The 15287-nt window shown below is 35.6% G+C and overlaps 2 protein-coding genes across 3 annotated transcripts in view; one reads left to right on the forward strand and one right to left on the reverse strand.

Moving 5' to 3' along the window:
* The window catches only part of LOC120516128 (ATP-dependent translocase ABCB1-like), a 506684-nt gene that overhangs the window by 350521 nt on the left and 140876 nt on the right, over positions 1-15287 (reverse strand). The gene's annotated exons all lie outside the window — the stretch shown is intronic.
* LOC120516129 (ATP-dependent translocase ABCB1-like) lies at positions 3033-14589 on the forward strand. Of its 2 annotated transcripts, none has more exons than XM_039737590.1 (7): positions 3033-3158; positions 6166-6223; positions 6425-6515; positions 11412-11463; positions 11867-12017; positions 13529-13604; positions 14025-14589. In XM_039737590.1, exons 2-7 carry the CDS (start codon positions 6187-6189, stop codon positions 14062-14064), a joined length of 447 nt encoding a protein of 148 aa, XP_039593524.1. In that variant the 5' UTR covers positions 3033-3158; positions 6166-6186; the 3' UTR covers positions 14065-14589. The 2 variants fall into 2 exon arrangements, with proteins under 2 accessions (XP_039593524.1, XP_039593525.1); XM_039737591.1 differs by having other exon boundaries at positions 14082-14589.

Consider the following 15287-nt stretch of genomic DNA (forward strand, 5'->3'; position numbering starts at 1 on the left):
TGTGACAAACATGCAAAAGAATAAGAAATCAGGAAGGGGGCAAATAGTTTTTCACACCACTGTATAAAGCCGTGTCAGGAAAATAAGGTGTAACCACACAGGAACAGTAGCACTGCTTTGACGCTGGGTGCCGCCAGTCTGCAAAACAGAGCGGAGAACTTGCGTACGACAAGGTATGAGGTACTGTGGAAAAGTCCGTGGATTTACGCCAAGTGTAGGTTTTATACATCGCGATTTGAACGTGGAAAAGTTCTTATGCAACATTTCTGTGCATATGCACCGTTTATACATGAGGCCCCTGATCACTAACCACGAACTTGAAAACTAATCTGACATTTCATTTGAAATGCACTAAAACTATACTCAATGCCAATGTTATTGGTTTAACCAAAAAGATTCCTCATCATTGTGAAAAATTGTACAATTACAGATTACCTGATTGCAAAGGAGCAACTACTTTTTCACATGGTATAAGAGATATTGCACAACTGGCATTTATTTTATTTATTAAAGAATCACATTTTTGAATTATGTATTCACCCTTTTCCTTTTATTTAATACTAGTCATCCCCTGCAGCTTCGCCTTCGTAGTAGTGAAACAGGACAGCGAGGAGTGCCCAGCCCAGCTCCCTACTCCTGATGTCACACTTCCCCCTCCCCTCCACCTGCAGTCTCTATCTCGGAATAGCACGAATATATTGCTTCTGCAAGCGAACTATGATTCTTAGTGCTATGAGAGAAGTCACAAAATCAACCGGAATGTTCAAGCAAATTATAGAAAAAACCCAATCTAAATCTGTTAAGAATTTCTTTCATGAAAAGCAGACAGACGTAGAAGCAGACATCTGAGTTTATATATAGAACGATTACATTGCAGTTAAACATAAAAAATAATGCAATAATAAACTCAAATGGGGTGCAGCATTGAAAATTGCTTGATTACAGTTTTTCATGCATTTGATTTCATTTTGTATATTTTTTGCAAAAAGCTTGCATTTTAACTTTTTCACTCTTTTCTTCATATATCCACTCTGCTTCTTTCATACCATGAAAATTTCAAGCTGTGACTGCCATGCGTTTATCTGAAATTAAGTCAATGGTAGATGCGGCGTGTTTTCATATTTGAATGTGACTTTTGTTGCGGATAACTGGAGTAAAAAAGGTGCAGTGAAAAAATTAATGTGTAGACAACGAAACAGCCGATGTTAAATTAACCTTTGAAAGTCACACATAGGAATTTTGCTATCATTAAATTAGCACAATTTAAGAAATTTTGCATTTCCACGTTACCTAAGAACATTCTTTCTTCTCCTTTCCCCAAAGAATGTGTTTGCCTGATCTTCATTTTCCAGTAATTCCAGTCTTCACCCATATCCTGAAGATGTTCGAGTGAAGTTGAGTGTGTATGGGTGTGTGAGCAAATGAGTTTGCAATGGACTTGTGCTGTTCAACAGGTGTGTTTCATCCCTTTTGTCTGTGAGTGCTGACATAGACTCTAGAATCATGTCTCTAAACTAGCATAATGGAGTCAGAAAAAAGATCAACTGATCAATGTTATCTTCAATTATCTTTATAGAATCTGAAACCAGTTTTAGATACCCCTGAGTAGTATTTGGGTAGTAGCATTTTCTATATAGCACTTAGAATTTATATTAAAAATTTCAAAAAGACTAATATAACTTATTCTTCTAAACCTGTTAAATCCTGAGGTGGATCACAGGGGGCTGGAGCCTATCCTATCAATCATAAGCTGCAAGGCAGGAACAATCCCTGGACAGGGCACCAGTCCATCACAGTTCATTACACACTCACTAGAGACAATTTAATGTCACAAGTCCATCTAACGTATATAATTGGGTGGAAGCCAGAGCATCTGGAGGACACCTGTGTGGATACGGGTTGAACATGCAAACTACATGCGGGGGATGTGAATGCTGGTCTTCTTACTGCGAGACCGCCACTACACCAGTATACCACCCTATAAAGACTAATGAAAGAGTAAATATGATAAATGTAAATATGTTAAATATGCCTTTACTTAATCCCTGGTCTGAAAAAAGCAAGGTTTATGTTAACTTGAAACTGTTGATATACCTTTGCCTCAAAAGCATTCATGTAAACTGTAAGCTGATCCATCCATACAAGCCTACAATTAAAATATATAAATTGTAATAGCCAAGTCACTGACATTCATTTATATAGGGGAAAGTCAATCATGAAATGTAACACCTACTGGTGCAAAGTTGTAATAAATTGTAATAGCCAAGTCACTGACATTCATTTATACAGGTGAAAGTCAATCATGAAATGTAACACCTACTGGTGCAAAGTAATGGGCAAAAGAATGCTTGGGCATGCATAAATTAATGTATACTTTCTTCAATGTATATAAGAAACAAAGTAAAATTAATCAGAATGGGATGTGATCAGCAGTATATTAGTTTCCAAATTTACTAAATCGTTAATTTAGAAGCAGTAATAACTGAGACCTTATGGACAAAATATGTAAGGCAACGTATTATGTAAATAGTTATTAATGGATACTTATTTTTATTAGTTTTTGTCTTCTGTAATGTTTTGCAAGTTAAATTGCCAACACATTTAACATTTTTTGCAAATATTAGTGTAATATTAGACTGAATATATAAAGTCTGAAAATATTTCACGTGACATAATTTTGTGATGCCTGAGTCCTGTCCTAAAGTATTGTAATTATTTAAATTTTTAAGTCTTACCAAGAAACATTTTTAGTCCCATAAGTATATGTGTTAATTCTATAAAGATATTGTCTGTTCTAATTGTTATAGAAAGTGAATTTAAGCTGCACATTTATTATAGTGATATCAAACTCGCAACCGCTCCCAGGTGTTTTGATGTACATGACTATCGTGTACCTCACAAATAGCCTATATTAACTGGCAAAGGTGCCAGTTTAAACTCTGTTGAACTTGTTAATCTAGGTGAGCACAGTAGGTGAAATGTAAGATACGTAAGTCACAACTGAAATTAGATCCCTTCCTCTAGATGTATATAACACCATTCCCTCCGCCTTAACACGAGAGGAGCTTCTCCACAACAAGTGAATGCGGTGAGAAACAGTCATCAGAAGAAGCAGCCGGCATTTAAGCAGTCGCTCCCGTTAAGCAGCAAGCCAACAGGTAACCAATATATTCGTAGGGAATGGTTATTCGGACGTCAAGAAACAACGCGAGCCTGCAGAAGCATGAATTTAGTATATTAATACACGTGCTACCACTGTGAAGTGATAAATCCAATGCAAAGATCGACGTTGCAAATTATTAAATGACAGCAGCTACAAATTAAACCAAGAATGAGTCGACGCTTTATTGTGCTTAATTAGTATTTGAACTGAAAAGTAGCTAATATAATATTAAGTTAAATGTTTTATAAGATTTTCATGGGCACTGTTTTACTTATCTCCTTAGCGTATCTAATCAATGAATGTATTATTAATAAGCGGGCTCCGAAAATTGATGGATGGATTATTGGTAACAGGAAATAGTTGCCCATTTGTTGAGCTCTTTAAGTTGATGTCATTGATTGATAAATTAATCTATCAAACCATCAATTCATTCATTTTCTGAGCGGATTTCTTAAAGTTAAGCGCCACTTTAAGCAGCAGTCTGCAGCAGCTGCGCCAGGCGCAAGTCCTTAAAATACAACACAGCTTTCCTCAAAGGTCTCACTTTCTGTTGGTGAAGTAGCTGTGGGCAGTTACAGTAAATGGGATTACTGGGTCTGGCAGTCTATTCAAATGCGTAAAAAAGCAACTTACATAATATTGGTGCGTTTATGCAACATATTCTATCACTGGCAATAATGAAAACTTTAAAAAGTTTTAAGTATTTCAAGGGCTATGAAAATAAAAAATAAATATAAAAAATTGTAAATTAAACTATAGTAATTATAATCATCGGTTCAATTGAAAATCATAGCAATTAAAGACAGCTTCTACCAAGACTAATTTCATTACATCTATTTTCGTATGTTGTGTGGCGACTTTGAAAATTGTGTAATACCTTGACACTTTTTTTAATTATAGACGACTTTCTAGCTGAACCTTTTTAGAGTGAATAAGATGCTACTGAAATAAACACGTGGCTACCAAACAGACCACATCCCACCACCAACAAATTTCAAGCACAAAGCATTAGAAATTAGCAGAAAAGTCATTAGTCATTTAGTAGGGCTTCTTTTGTTCCTGAAGGAAATCGTTTTATTTCACAAGTAAAAAACAGCTATTGGTAAAACAGAAAATCGTTTTATTTTAACTCATTTATTTTGATATTAAATTTCAAAGCCATTGCCATTAATGTATACTTAATAAACTGCAATTCCTGCCGTGAGAACTATCCTGTTCCGCAAGTACTTTCCGCATAGCTGGATGTTTGAGGTGACATTCTGTGGTGTGACCTGAATAACAATCCTTGACGGTTTACGTAAGAAGTTCATTCAAGATCGCCTTATCAGCTCCTGAGAAGATTGCAAAAATATGTTTCTTTTTACATTTAATTATAGTAACTGCATATTTGATTGATTTTATTTGTCCTGTGAGTCATTACCTTTTTCTGTTTATGTGGATCTAAATTTTCCCTTGGGAATAATAACTTTTATCAAGTCTAATCTAATATCATCTAAATATATTCAAAGGCTTATTAAACATGTAGTTTAACCACTTTCTGTGCCTATAGGATAAACTTTTACATGCATAGATATTATGTCGTTATTAAATACATGCAGTGGAAGCATAGTAGTTCTTCTGTTTTAGATGCTATTGTCTATTATTTGCTTCATGTTCATAGTTGTAGGTCTTTAACCAGGACCAGAAAATACAAAGAGGTTATGAGCCTTATCTGGGATTAGGTTCTGGTTTTGAACCTCCTATTTTGCCTGTGGTCATGGTCTTAGAGTCTAACTAGCCAAACCTTTCAATTTTACTCATGAAGTGCCATAGTCTGGTGAGGCTATAGTTTTATGGGTTCGTAAACGTAAGCACATTTCGGCTTTTGTGCTTACGCCATGTTATAGTGCGAATTCTACACACAGCGTTATGCATGAGGCCACAGGTCATCAGTTTTTGTGTAGTACATTAAATAGCTTGACTTCTTGAAGTTCTTAACTTTCTAGGCTTGATCAATTACATCTCCAAGAACTTCTCAATTATTCACTGTTGTTTGCCTCCATCTTATCTCCCAACTATACATAACTCCTGTTACATCGGAGCTTCTTCAATAATTTGTCATTATTTCTGCATTTTTTTAAAGAAGATTTTTTCAAAACCTGGCAGGATCTAATCCATAATATTTTAGTATAAGCTCTTAATGCACCGAGGAAGCAATTATCTCTTCATTTATTTTTCTTCTCCATTCCTCTCTATTGGCCCATTAAACTCATCAATTAATTTATATTTGCAAGCCTTAAGTTTTACCCCGTTGGCCATGCGCTCTCTCTCTCTCTCTGAGGAGTGGGGGTCAACTTGTTTTCCAATCTCAATCCTATTTTTTGTAAAAATTGATCGATTTGTATTGAATGATTAAAATAAAATTATTATTAAAAAATATATATTTTATGATTTTTAGTATACACATCTGAACTCTAACATATTTTTGAAAGATTATTTTTCTTTTTATTGTAAAAGTCCTTTGACTGGCATATACAAATGTCAAATTGTCTCAAAGTTTGTAGTAGAATTTCAATGTTTATGACATTTTGTAAGGTTTTCTCATGGGATACAATATGTAAGCATTTGGCTAAAATGCCAAAAATCAGATGTATGGCAATTGTTTTATAGGCAACACAATTATTAAGATTTCAGAAGTACTATTATCCTTTATTTTGTCTCATTGTTTGCATTTTGAATTAAAAAACAATTTATGCCATGCACAAAATGAAAAATATATTGCATACTTTTTAGAAGCTAATTTTATGTGAATTTATATATAGGACAGCGTTTAATACATGGATTAAAGAAGTTGTTAGAATTTATGTAGGGTTTTTACTAGTGGCTATAAAGGTTTTGCCATATAAAAATATATCTTGCATATGGTATATACTGCATTTTATCTAAGTTGATAAAACATTAACTGTTGTGTAAAGGGCAGCACTATGAAACATTCTTAATATTGTTGTTTAATGATTGTGCAGAATATCTACAGTGAAATAGAAATGTCTGAAGAAGGTAAACGAAACACAGAAAATGAGGGTAAGTTTTTATTTCTTGATCCAATGAGCTTGACATTTGTTGAAGGTTTTCAGTTTTTGCTCTTTTGGTATTTTACTGTGCACTGTTCACCCGATATAAGTTTTTGAAGTTTCTTTGAATATAATGCTATTTAAAATACTTACAATTATTATAACAGCAGTTCTATCCCACTAAATTGATTAATAATTTGAACTTTTTTAGATTCTATTTTCCATGTGTATGACAACCCGTCATTCCAAAAAGAAGAAGAAAATGAAGAGGAATTTTCAGAAAATGTCAACAAAAAGAAAAAGTAAATTGCTTCTACTTTTATGTGTTTACTTGCCAAATAAGTGCATGTGATACTGGTGCTTTGTAACATGAGGCCTTTGATAAATGTTGCATATAAGTCCTGTAATGTACGGGCTGAAACAAAAACTTCTATATAGTTTAATGAACTCCTAAAAAGCTTTTCTTTAATTGACTAATTCAATTTTTCGTTTGCCTTGTGTTTAACTTCTAATGAATTTTGATGCATTCCAAAAGCTGCTAAAACAAAAATTCTGAAGTGTCCATAACTAATTTGCTTTACATTGATTAAAAATCACTTGAATAATAAAATTTAGCAATAATAAAGATGCTAATAATGAGTGATCTACCTTAACAATGTTACCTATAAATGTTGCCTATTTATTTTTTTTATGTACTATAAAATCTTTAGCGATATTAATAAAAAGATGTTATAAATAATACTTCAATTTTCATTAAAATTTCTTCTAAGTTGTTCTTCTAATTTAAGAACTTTGCAGTGACCAAAATGGTCTATAAGAAAAACTATCATTAGTTTTTTTTTTTATTTTCAATTAACAAGTTACAGTTTTCTCCAATCTGTGTAACTAAAGCCGATATCACATTACCCAACTTCTAATTGTGGGGAATGTCCGATATGCTGAGCTGCAGTCGCTGATGTTGTTGCCAGACCATGTCAATTTAAATGACTGAAATTGTTGCCCACATTACATGTATTGACTGAGTACCCATCTTCCAGCACAGTTGTGCTCTCCCCTTTTTCTTAAAGCCAGAAGTGTGCTGCCTGATGATTCCAGCACTTTATGAAGGGCTAATAGCTGTGGTAAATTAAGCAACAATCTTGATTCTTTTAGTTATTTATTTATTTTTTCCATTGAATGGTGGTACATAAATCACCAGTCATCAGACAGCTGAACTTCTGTTCTGTTTGTGAGGTCCAAAGCTCCTGCATTCTTTATTTCTTGTCGCTGCCTTCTATGCATTGTACTTTCGGAGGTGTATTCATTGGTTGTCAGCTGTCATGTACACGGAGCCCACTCCAACCTGTTTCATTTCATGGGAGTGAGTCACTGGGTATTTTACTTTAGTTCAACGGGAACATGGGAGTGTGCCTCCAACTTCCTCTAACTCACTAAGATTATGTAAATGAAGGCTACAACTGAAAGTCTCTGGAAAAGTTGGGTCATGTGACATCACCTGATACTGAAAATGAATCAGAGAACTTAAACTATGCCAAAGAAATGCGCCTTACCCTGTGATAGTACCACAAGACTTTTCGCTTTAGAAAAGAAGCTTTTGGGCCTAAAGATTTCTTTTGATATTTAATATGTTTGTACTTGTTCTTCCACAGATGTTCTGTGAAATTCTTAAATAGCTACTCATAAATAATGAAACCCACTCATTCTGGTTTACGTTATATTTATTTAGTCTTGCATCTCAGTAATCTATAGTCCTGGGGCTATTTGTTTCTAACATCTCAAATCAATACTGTACACAGACATACAGTCAGGGAATTTGAACTTCTGTCTGGAGTTGGCCCTAACCAATGAGGTCCTACCGCCTAAATTATATGCCAATGTCAATTGAAGCAACATCTCTGTAAAGCATTTTTATATATGGTCTTAATTATCCTGTGATGTTAATTTCTTAATTATCTCAATGACTACACCAGTTGAAATGCACCTCATTTCACTACATTTTGCATACACTTTTATTGATTTCTCCTTTATCAGTAACATAAAGTATTTCTCCATATACTCACTTCTTCTTTTGGCTGCTTCCATTAGGGGTCACCACAGCAGATCATCTTCTTCCATATCTTTCTGTCATCGTACAATACCACAACTCCTCTCGAGGCACCCTGTCATATGCTTTCTCCGGGTCCACAATGATGTAATGCAACTCCTTCTGGCCTTCTCTATTCTTCTTCATTAACAACCTCAGAGCAAACATCGCATCTGTGGTGCTCTTTTTTGGCATGAAACCATACTGCTGCTCACAAATCATCACCTCACTTCTTAACCTAGTTTCCACTACTCTTTCCCATAACTTCATGCTGTGGCTCATCAATTTTATCCCCCTTATTCTTAAATATCGGCACCAGTACACTTCTCCACTCCTCAGGCATCCTCTCACTTTCCAAGATTCCATTAAACAATCTGGATAAAAAACTCCACTGCCATCTCTCCTAAACACCTCCATGCTTCCACAGGTACAGTATGTCATCTTGACTAATGGCTTTTCCATTCTTCATCCTTACTTCCTCCTTGCTAATCAGTTGCACTTCCTGATTCATTATCTCCACATCATGCAACCTCTTCTCTCTTTACTTCTCTTTATTCATCAGCCTCTCAAAGTACTCTTTCCATTAGCTCAACACACTCTCCTCACTTGTGAGTATGTGTCCATCTTTATGCTTTATTACCCTAACCTGCTGCACATCATTCCCAACGCGGTCCCACTGTCTAGCCAATACAGGTCTTTTTCTCACTCCTTAGTGTCCAACCTCTCATACAACTCATCATACGCCTTTTCTTTAGCCTTCGCCACCTCTCTCTTCACCTTTCGCCTTACCTCCTTGTACTCTTGTCTAAATTCTGCATTTCTCTGACTATCCCACTTCTTCTTTTCCATCCTCTTCCTCTGTATGAACTCCTGTATTTCCCCGTTATTCTACCAGGTTTCCTTTTCCTCTTTCCTCTGTCCAGATGTCACGCCAAGCACCCTTCTTGCTGTCACCCTTATTACATCTGCTGTAGTTTCCCAACTGTCTGGTAATTCTTCACTACCACCCAGTGCCTGTCTCACCTTCTCCCTAAACTCAACCTTGCAGTCTTCCTTTTTCAAATTCAACTATTTGATCCATGGATCTGCTCTCACTCTCTTCCTTTTCTTGATCTCCAGTTTCATCCTACAGACCACCATCCTATGCTGTTTAACTACACTTTCCCCTGCCACCACTTCATTCTCCTTCAGATTGACTCTTCTGCATAGGATGTAATCTACCTGTTTGCATTTTCCTCCACTCTTGTACATCACCCTATGTTCCTCCCTAATCTTAAAATATTTATTCACCACAGCCATGTTCATCCTTCTGGCAAAATCCACTATCCTCTGACCTTCTTCATTCCTCTCCTTGACACCATACCTACCCATCACCTCCATGTCTCCGCTGTTCCCTTCACCAACATGTCCATTGAAATCCGCTCCAATCACCACTTTCTGTCCCTTGGGTACAGTCATGTTTATTGGGAAGGGTAAAGTGCTTAATTATTGACCATTTCCATTTGTGGGTGGTTGTTGTGTTCAGATATCCATGCTTTGTAACGTTTGTCCTTCCTGAGCCACCTTAGAGTGGGGCGTTACTGATGTAGGTAATGTATCTGCCACAAACATATAGAGCGAAGTTCATCCTGCCTGTTTAATTCTATGGTAGCATAGCCAGTAAGTTTATATTTGTAAAATATTATCTTTGTGTACTGCTACTTATAGTTTAAATCAGTTATCAAACTGTTTGCATGCTAAATACTATATTTCTTTACATGTAGTTTCACACCTGCTCTTTATTAATAAACTGGAAATGTGTACACCTTGTGTCAAGTCAGTCTCCAAGTCGTCATATTCATCAAGGGAGGAGTTTAGCTGCATTAATATCAATTACAACGTAATAGTAACATCATAACAGGTACACTGTTCAACACTTCATCCATCTCACTCCAAAAATCTTCTTTCTCATCCATTGCTCACCCAACTTGTGGGGCATATGCATTAACAACATTCATTACCACACCTCCAATTTCCTGCTTCATAATCATTACTCTGTTTGACACTCTTTTTACTTCCAAAGCACTCTTCACATACTGTTCTTTCAGAATAACCCCCATTTCTTCACTTATCAACACCATGATAGAATAATTTGAATCCACCTCCGATCCACCTGGCCTTACTCCCCATCCATTTAGTCTCTTACACACATAATATATCAACCTTCCTTCTCTCCATTATATCTGCTAACTCTCTCCACTTACCAGTCATACTGGCAACATTCAAAGTTCCTACCCTCAGTTCCACTCTCTTTACCTTCCTCCTGCCTGTTCTTCTTCGGCCAACAGTAGCCCAATTTCCTCCAGCACCCTGTTGACTAACAGTACTGGTGGCGGTCGTTGTTAACCTGGGGCTCAACTGATCCGGTATGGGAATTTGTATTGTCCACATATTGATTTGGCAAAATTTTACACTCGATGCCCTTCCTGATGTAACCCTCCCCATTTATCTGGGCTTGGGACCAGCACAAAGAAACACACTGGTTTGTGCATCCCCTCTGGCTGGGTTATTACTCCATATACAGTACTGACAACATTTGTAATTTCACAGTTGATATTAAGTCACAAAAAAGACTATCAAGTTTTAAATACTACATTAAAAAATGAATACCAAAGTGTTTGTAAAAATATATGGACTTTTTTCTATCTGGGAATGCACAAAAGCTGATTTTAGGCTGAATATGTAGTGATAAATTTAGATAATGCTTCTTCTTTTTTTGTTCTTCAAATGTTAAATATGCTTATACATACTGTTCCCACATTTTTAAAACTCTGAATATAGTTCAGGTTCACTGGGATTATTCTAGCACCATCAATAATGGGGGAGGATCAAATTCTGGATAAGGTGCCAAAGACTCGCAACATACATGTATATTCATTGATATAGGGTTATCTTAGGGTCAACAAACAAGTGATGTTAGAAGAAAACTGACGTGCCAGAAAATATGCACAGAACATTGGCTGATTTTACACAGTGACCAAATGAGGACACTCTATGACTTATCTGAATAGTTCCACCATGTCACTAAAATATTGTACAAACTTGTACTTATACTGTACATATTTTTTAATTCCAGGAAGAAAAATAAAAAAGAAGAACTTGCAAAGTCAGTGGGAATATTCCAGCTGGTTAGTATAAGTCATTTATTCAATGAATTATGGACCCTACACTCTGGCTTTGTAGTTGGTTAATTATAATAAATGTACAGATTTTCATCTTTTCTTGATTAACATAATAAACTACACTGCAATACATTTAGTACAAAAGATATTTACTTTATGAAATCATATTCAACTTAATACTTTTTACAGAAAAGCTGCGGGCATAAAAGCAAAATATAAACATTTATTAAGGGTTTCTAAATTACTATAAAATAATTTATTATAGCTCTGAGGTACTTGTCAGAAAAAAATAATAGGGTCAAAAACATCAATCCAATATCTGCATGTACTTCTTAAAATAATTCTGAATTAAAATTTGACATCTTTATGATTATCATTCTAATGTATCGTTTTGTTTTTAAATACACAGTTCCACTATGCTGATACTTTGGATATCATATTGATGATAATAGGTTTAGTCTGCTCTGCAGCACATGGCGTTGCACTACCGATTATGATCGTTGTGTTTGGACAAATGACTGATAGCTTTGTCAGCAGTGGCATACAAGTAAATATCACAGGTAAGATCTGCCTTGTTCTCTTGTCATGCAATTTTAAAGGGTAGTTTTAGTATTAAGGATGGTTGTTGATATCTGTTACAGCACTAATGAAATTGTCAATTCTTTAGGGTTCTTTAACCTTTTTTTTCTTATTTGTTACAAGCACTTGCTTGATAATGGGTGTTTTATGTACTTTTTGACAAATTTGTGAGGTATCTAATATTTATATATAATCTGTTGCTCTGTTATTTCATAATTATATTAATAAACAAACAAAAAATTACCTGCTGTTTAAGTTTTTGTCAGAAAACACAATATTATACATGTAGATTTTGTTATTAATGCCAAATACTGTGGTTATGATAGGGTGCTGGTGTCTATTCTGGTAGTATTATGCACAAGGCTGGACCAAACCCTAGTTGAGGCATCACTCTATTGCACAGCATTCACACACATGCAAACATTCTCAGTCATACTGGTCCAAATTAGTGTTGCCAGTTAGATGAACATGCATGTGTCCGGAATGTGGGTGGAAAATTGGGAGTAATGTACTTAAAATGAGATGTGAACTCAGGATTCTGGAGCTACCTGTGAGGCAAGAATCCCAACCATCATACCGTTATTCTACCCAGTACTGCATACAGTAAGTTTAAAATATACAGAACACTTGAAATTGTATACTATATTTATTATACAGTATATTTACGTTATTCAATTTATGCCAAATTAAAGTATGTATGTTTTATTTATGTATTTTCAATTTAAATAGTTATCTAACCAATTAACTTTTATCAACTTATAGCCTTTAGCATGTATTTAATGTAACATTTACAGACTTGACTTAATCCAGTTTAGGGTAGTAAAGGGTCCAGTCTATCCTTACCTCTCTGGAACAAAGCAGAAACCAGCCCTGAGCCATCACAAGGCCCACCTATGCACATAATCACACCTCCATGGGACTACTTTAGAATCCCCAGTTAACCTAATATTAACATTTTCATGGATTTAGGAGAAAAACTAGAATACTCAGAGAGAAAAAGAAACACACGCAATAGAATACTGAGAATGTGCTAACTTTGCATGGATAATGATGAGCCACAAGGTTTCAAACCCAGTATGGCAGATCTGTGAAGCAGCAGCACTAACCACTGTATAACCATGTAACACAAGATTAAACTACAAAGTTTTAAATATAGCTTGATATTTTTTAGACTTCATTGTTTACCTGTACAGTAGACTCCAATCATAGGTCTTCTACAGTAATACATTTACCAGTTATTCAATGGATTTAAATTATAAGCAAAGATGTAACACATGCCTGATTTCAAAATTCTGCCTTTATGAAAATATTGGATATTTTTCTTGCAGTATGTTGTGCATTATTAAAAGATGTTCAACACCAAAAAAGTATAATTTCTCAAGCAACTGATTTGTTTCATTTATTCCTCCCTACTTAAAATTGCATTATGTCTATGTTGTCAATGTGATTTTAAACTTTTGTCCCTTACTTGCACTTTGATTTGTTTAAACAGTAAACTCCACACTGAATGCAAGTAGCCCAGACTGCCCTCAACTGACTGGGATGAAAATTCAAGCAGCTATGACAAGGTATTATTTTCTTTCTTACTTCATTTTTTGGGTCCCTAATAGAATATATTGGAAAGTTATCAAAAATGCTCAGATTCTATATAATCCATTTGAAAAGGTCTACTGTAATGTTAAGTTTCTGGAGTGTTTTCTGAGTATAAGTACTCCATAAAAATTAAATGTTAATTTATTTCACTGATTGCAAAAACAGTGGATTATAATATTTTATGTATTTTTTTATATTAAGGCCACTGTTTTAATGAGACATTAATTCTTTATTATGATAATCTGAAAGCTGACTTGCACAAAGCTTCATAAATGGAATACCATCTAGTTACATTTACTGTAAAGAAAGGAAAAAGGTCTTTACAATGAAAAATATATGAAAATGTAACTGGTAAAGAAAAAAACTGAACTAAAATTATCTTCTCTTTTTGCCAGAAATGCATATTACTTCATCACCATTGGATTTTTGTGTTAATTCTTGCTACAATTCAGGTAGCAACATTTCTGCTGAGCTCTTCAAGACAGACACAAAGGATCCGTGAAAAATTCTTTTATGCAGTTCTTCATCAACACATGGGCTGGTTTGATGTACATGAGTTAGGAACATTAAACACAAGACTGACTGAGTAAGTTTCATTTTTATACTGTATTATTAAGAACTTTATGCAATCTCTCTAATTGGCAAAATAAGCCTTGTGAAGAAACCATTTTACAAACATTAATCATTTTAATGGTTTGTGGACCAACCAAGTGCACAAACGTTTCTTGATATGTGAGGAAAATTGGAGTTCTTGGAGAAAAAAACATGACATGGGGATAATGTGCAAATTACACACAGACAATGGTCAAACATGGAATTCAAATCCTGGATGCTGGAGCTGTGACAAAAATAAGCCTTGTGGAGAAACGAGTCTACAAACATCATCTCTTTTGCATTGGTTTGTGGACCTAAAATATATACTGCTCAAAAGAATTAAAGGAACACTTTTTAATCAGAGTATAGCATAAAGTCAATGAAACTTATGGGATATTAATCTGGTCAGTTAAGTAGCAGAGGGGGTTGTTAATCAGTTTCAGCTGCTGTGGTGTTAATGAAATTAACAACAGATGCACTAGAGGGCAACAATGAGATGACCCCAAAACAGGAATGGTTTAACAGGTGGAGGCCACTGACATTTTCCCTCCTCATCTTTTCTGACTGTTTCTTCACTAGTTTTGCATTTGGCTACAGTCAGTGTCACTACTGGTAGCATGGGGCGATACCTGGACCCTACAGAGGTTGCACAGGAAGTCCAACTTCTCCAGGATGGCACATCAATACGTGTCATTGCCAGAAGGTTTGCTGTGTCTCCCTGCACAGTCTCACGGGCATGGAGGAGATTCTAGGAGACAAGCAGTTACTCTAGGAGAGCTGGAGAGGGCCATAGAAGGTCCATAAACCATTAGCAGGACCAGTATCTGCTCCTTTGGGCAAGGAGGAACAGGATGAGCACTGCCAGAGCCCTACAAAATGATCTCCAGCAGGCCACTGGTGTGAATGTCTCTGACCAAACAACCAGAAAGACTTCATGAGGGTGACCCAAGGGCCCCATGTCCTCTAATGGGCCCTGAGCTCACTGCCCAGCAGCATGCAGCTCGATTGGCATTCGCTATAGAATACCAGAATTGGCAGATGCACCACTGGTGCCCTGTGCTTTT

This window comes from Polypterus senegalus, chromosome 15, assembly GCF_016835505.1.
Source record: "Polypterus senegalus isolate Bchr_013 chromosome 15, ASM1683550v1, whole genome shotgun sequence".
Classification (NCBI taxonomy): domain Eukaryota; kingdom Metazoa; phylum Chordata; class Cladistia; order Polypteriformes; family Polypteridae; genus Polypterus; species Polypterus senegalus.

Coding starts and splice junctions, on each gene's coding strand:
- LOC120516129 (XM_039737590.1), top strand. CDS start 6,187: ATGTCTGAAGAAGGTAAACGAAACACAGAAAATGAGG. Junction 6,516..11,411: donor AATGTCAACAAAAAGAAAAA/GTAAATTGCTTC, acceptor TTTTAATTCCAG/GAAGAAAAATAAAAAAGAAG. Junction 13,605..14,024: donor ATTCAAGCAGCTATGACAAG/GTATTATTTTCT, acceptor TCTTTTTGCCAG/AAATGCATATTACTTCATCA.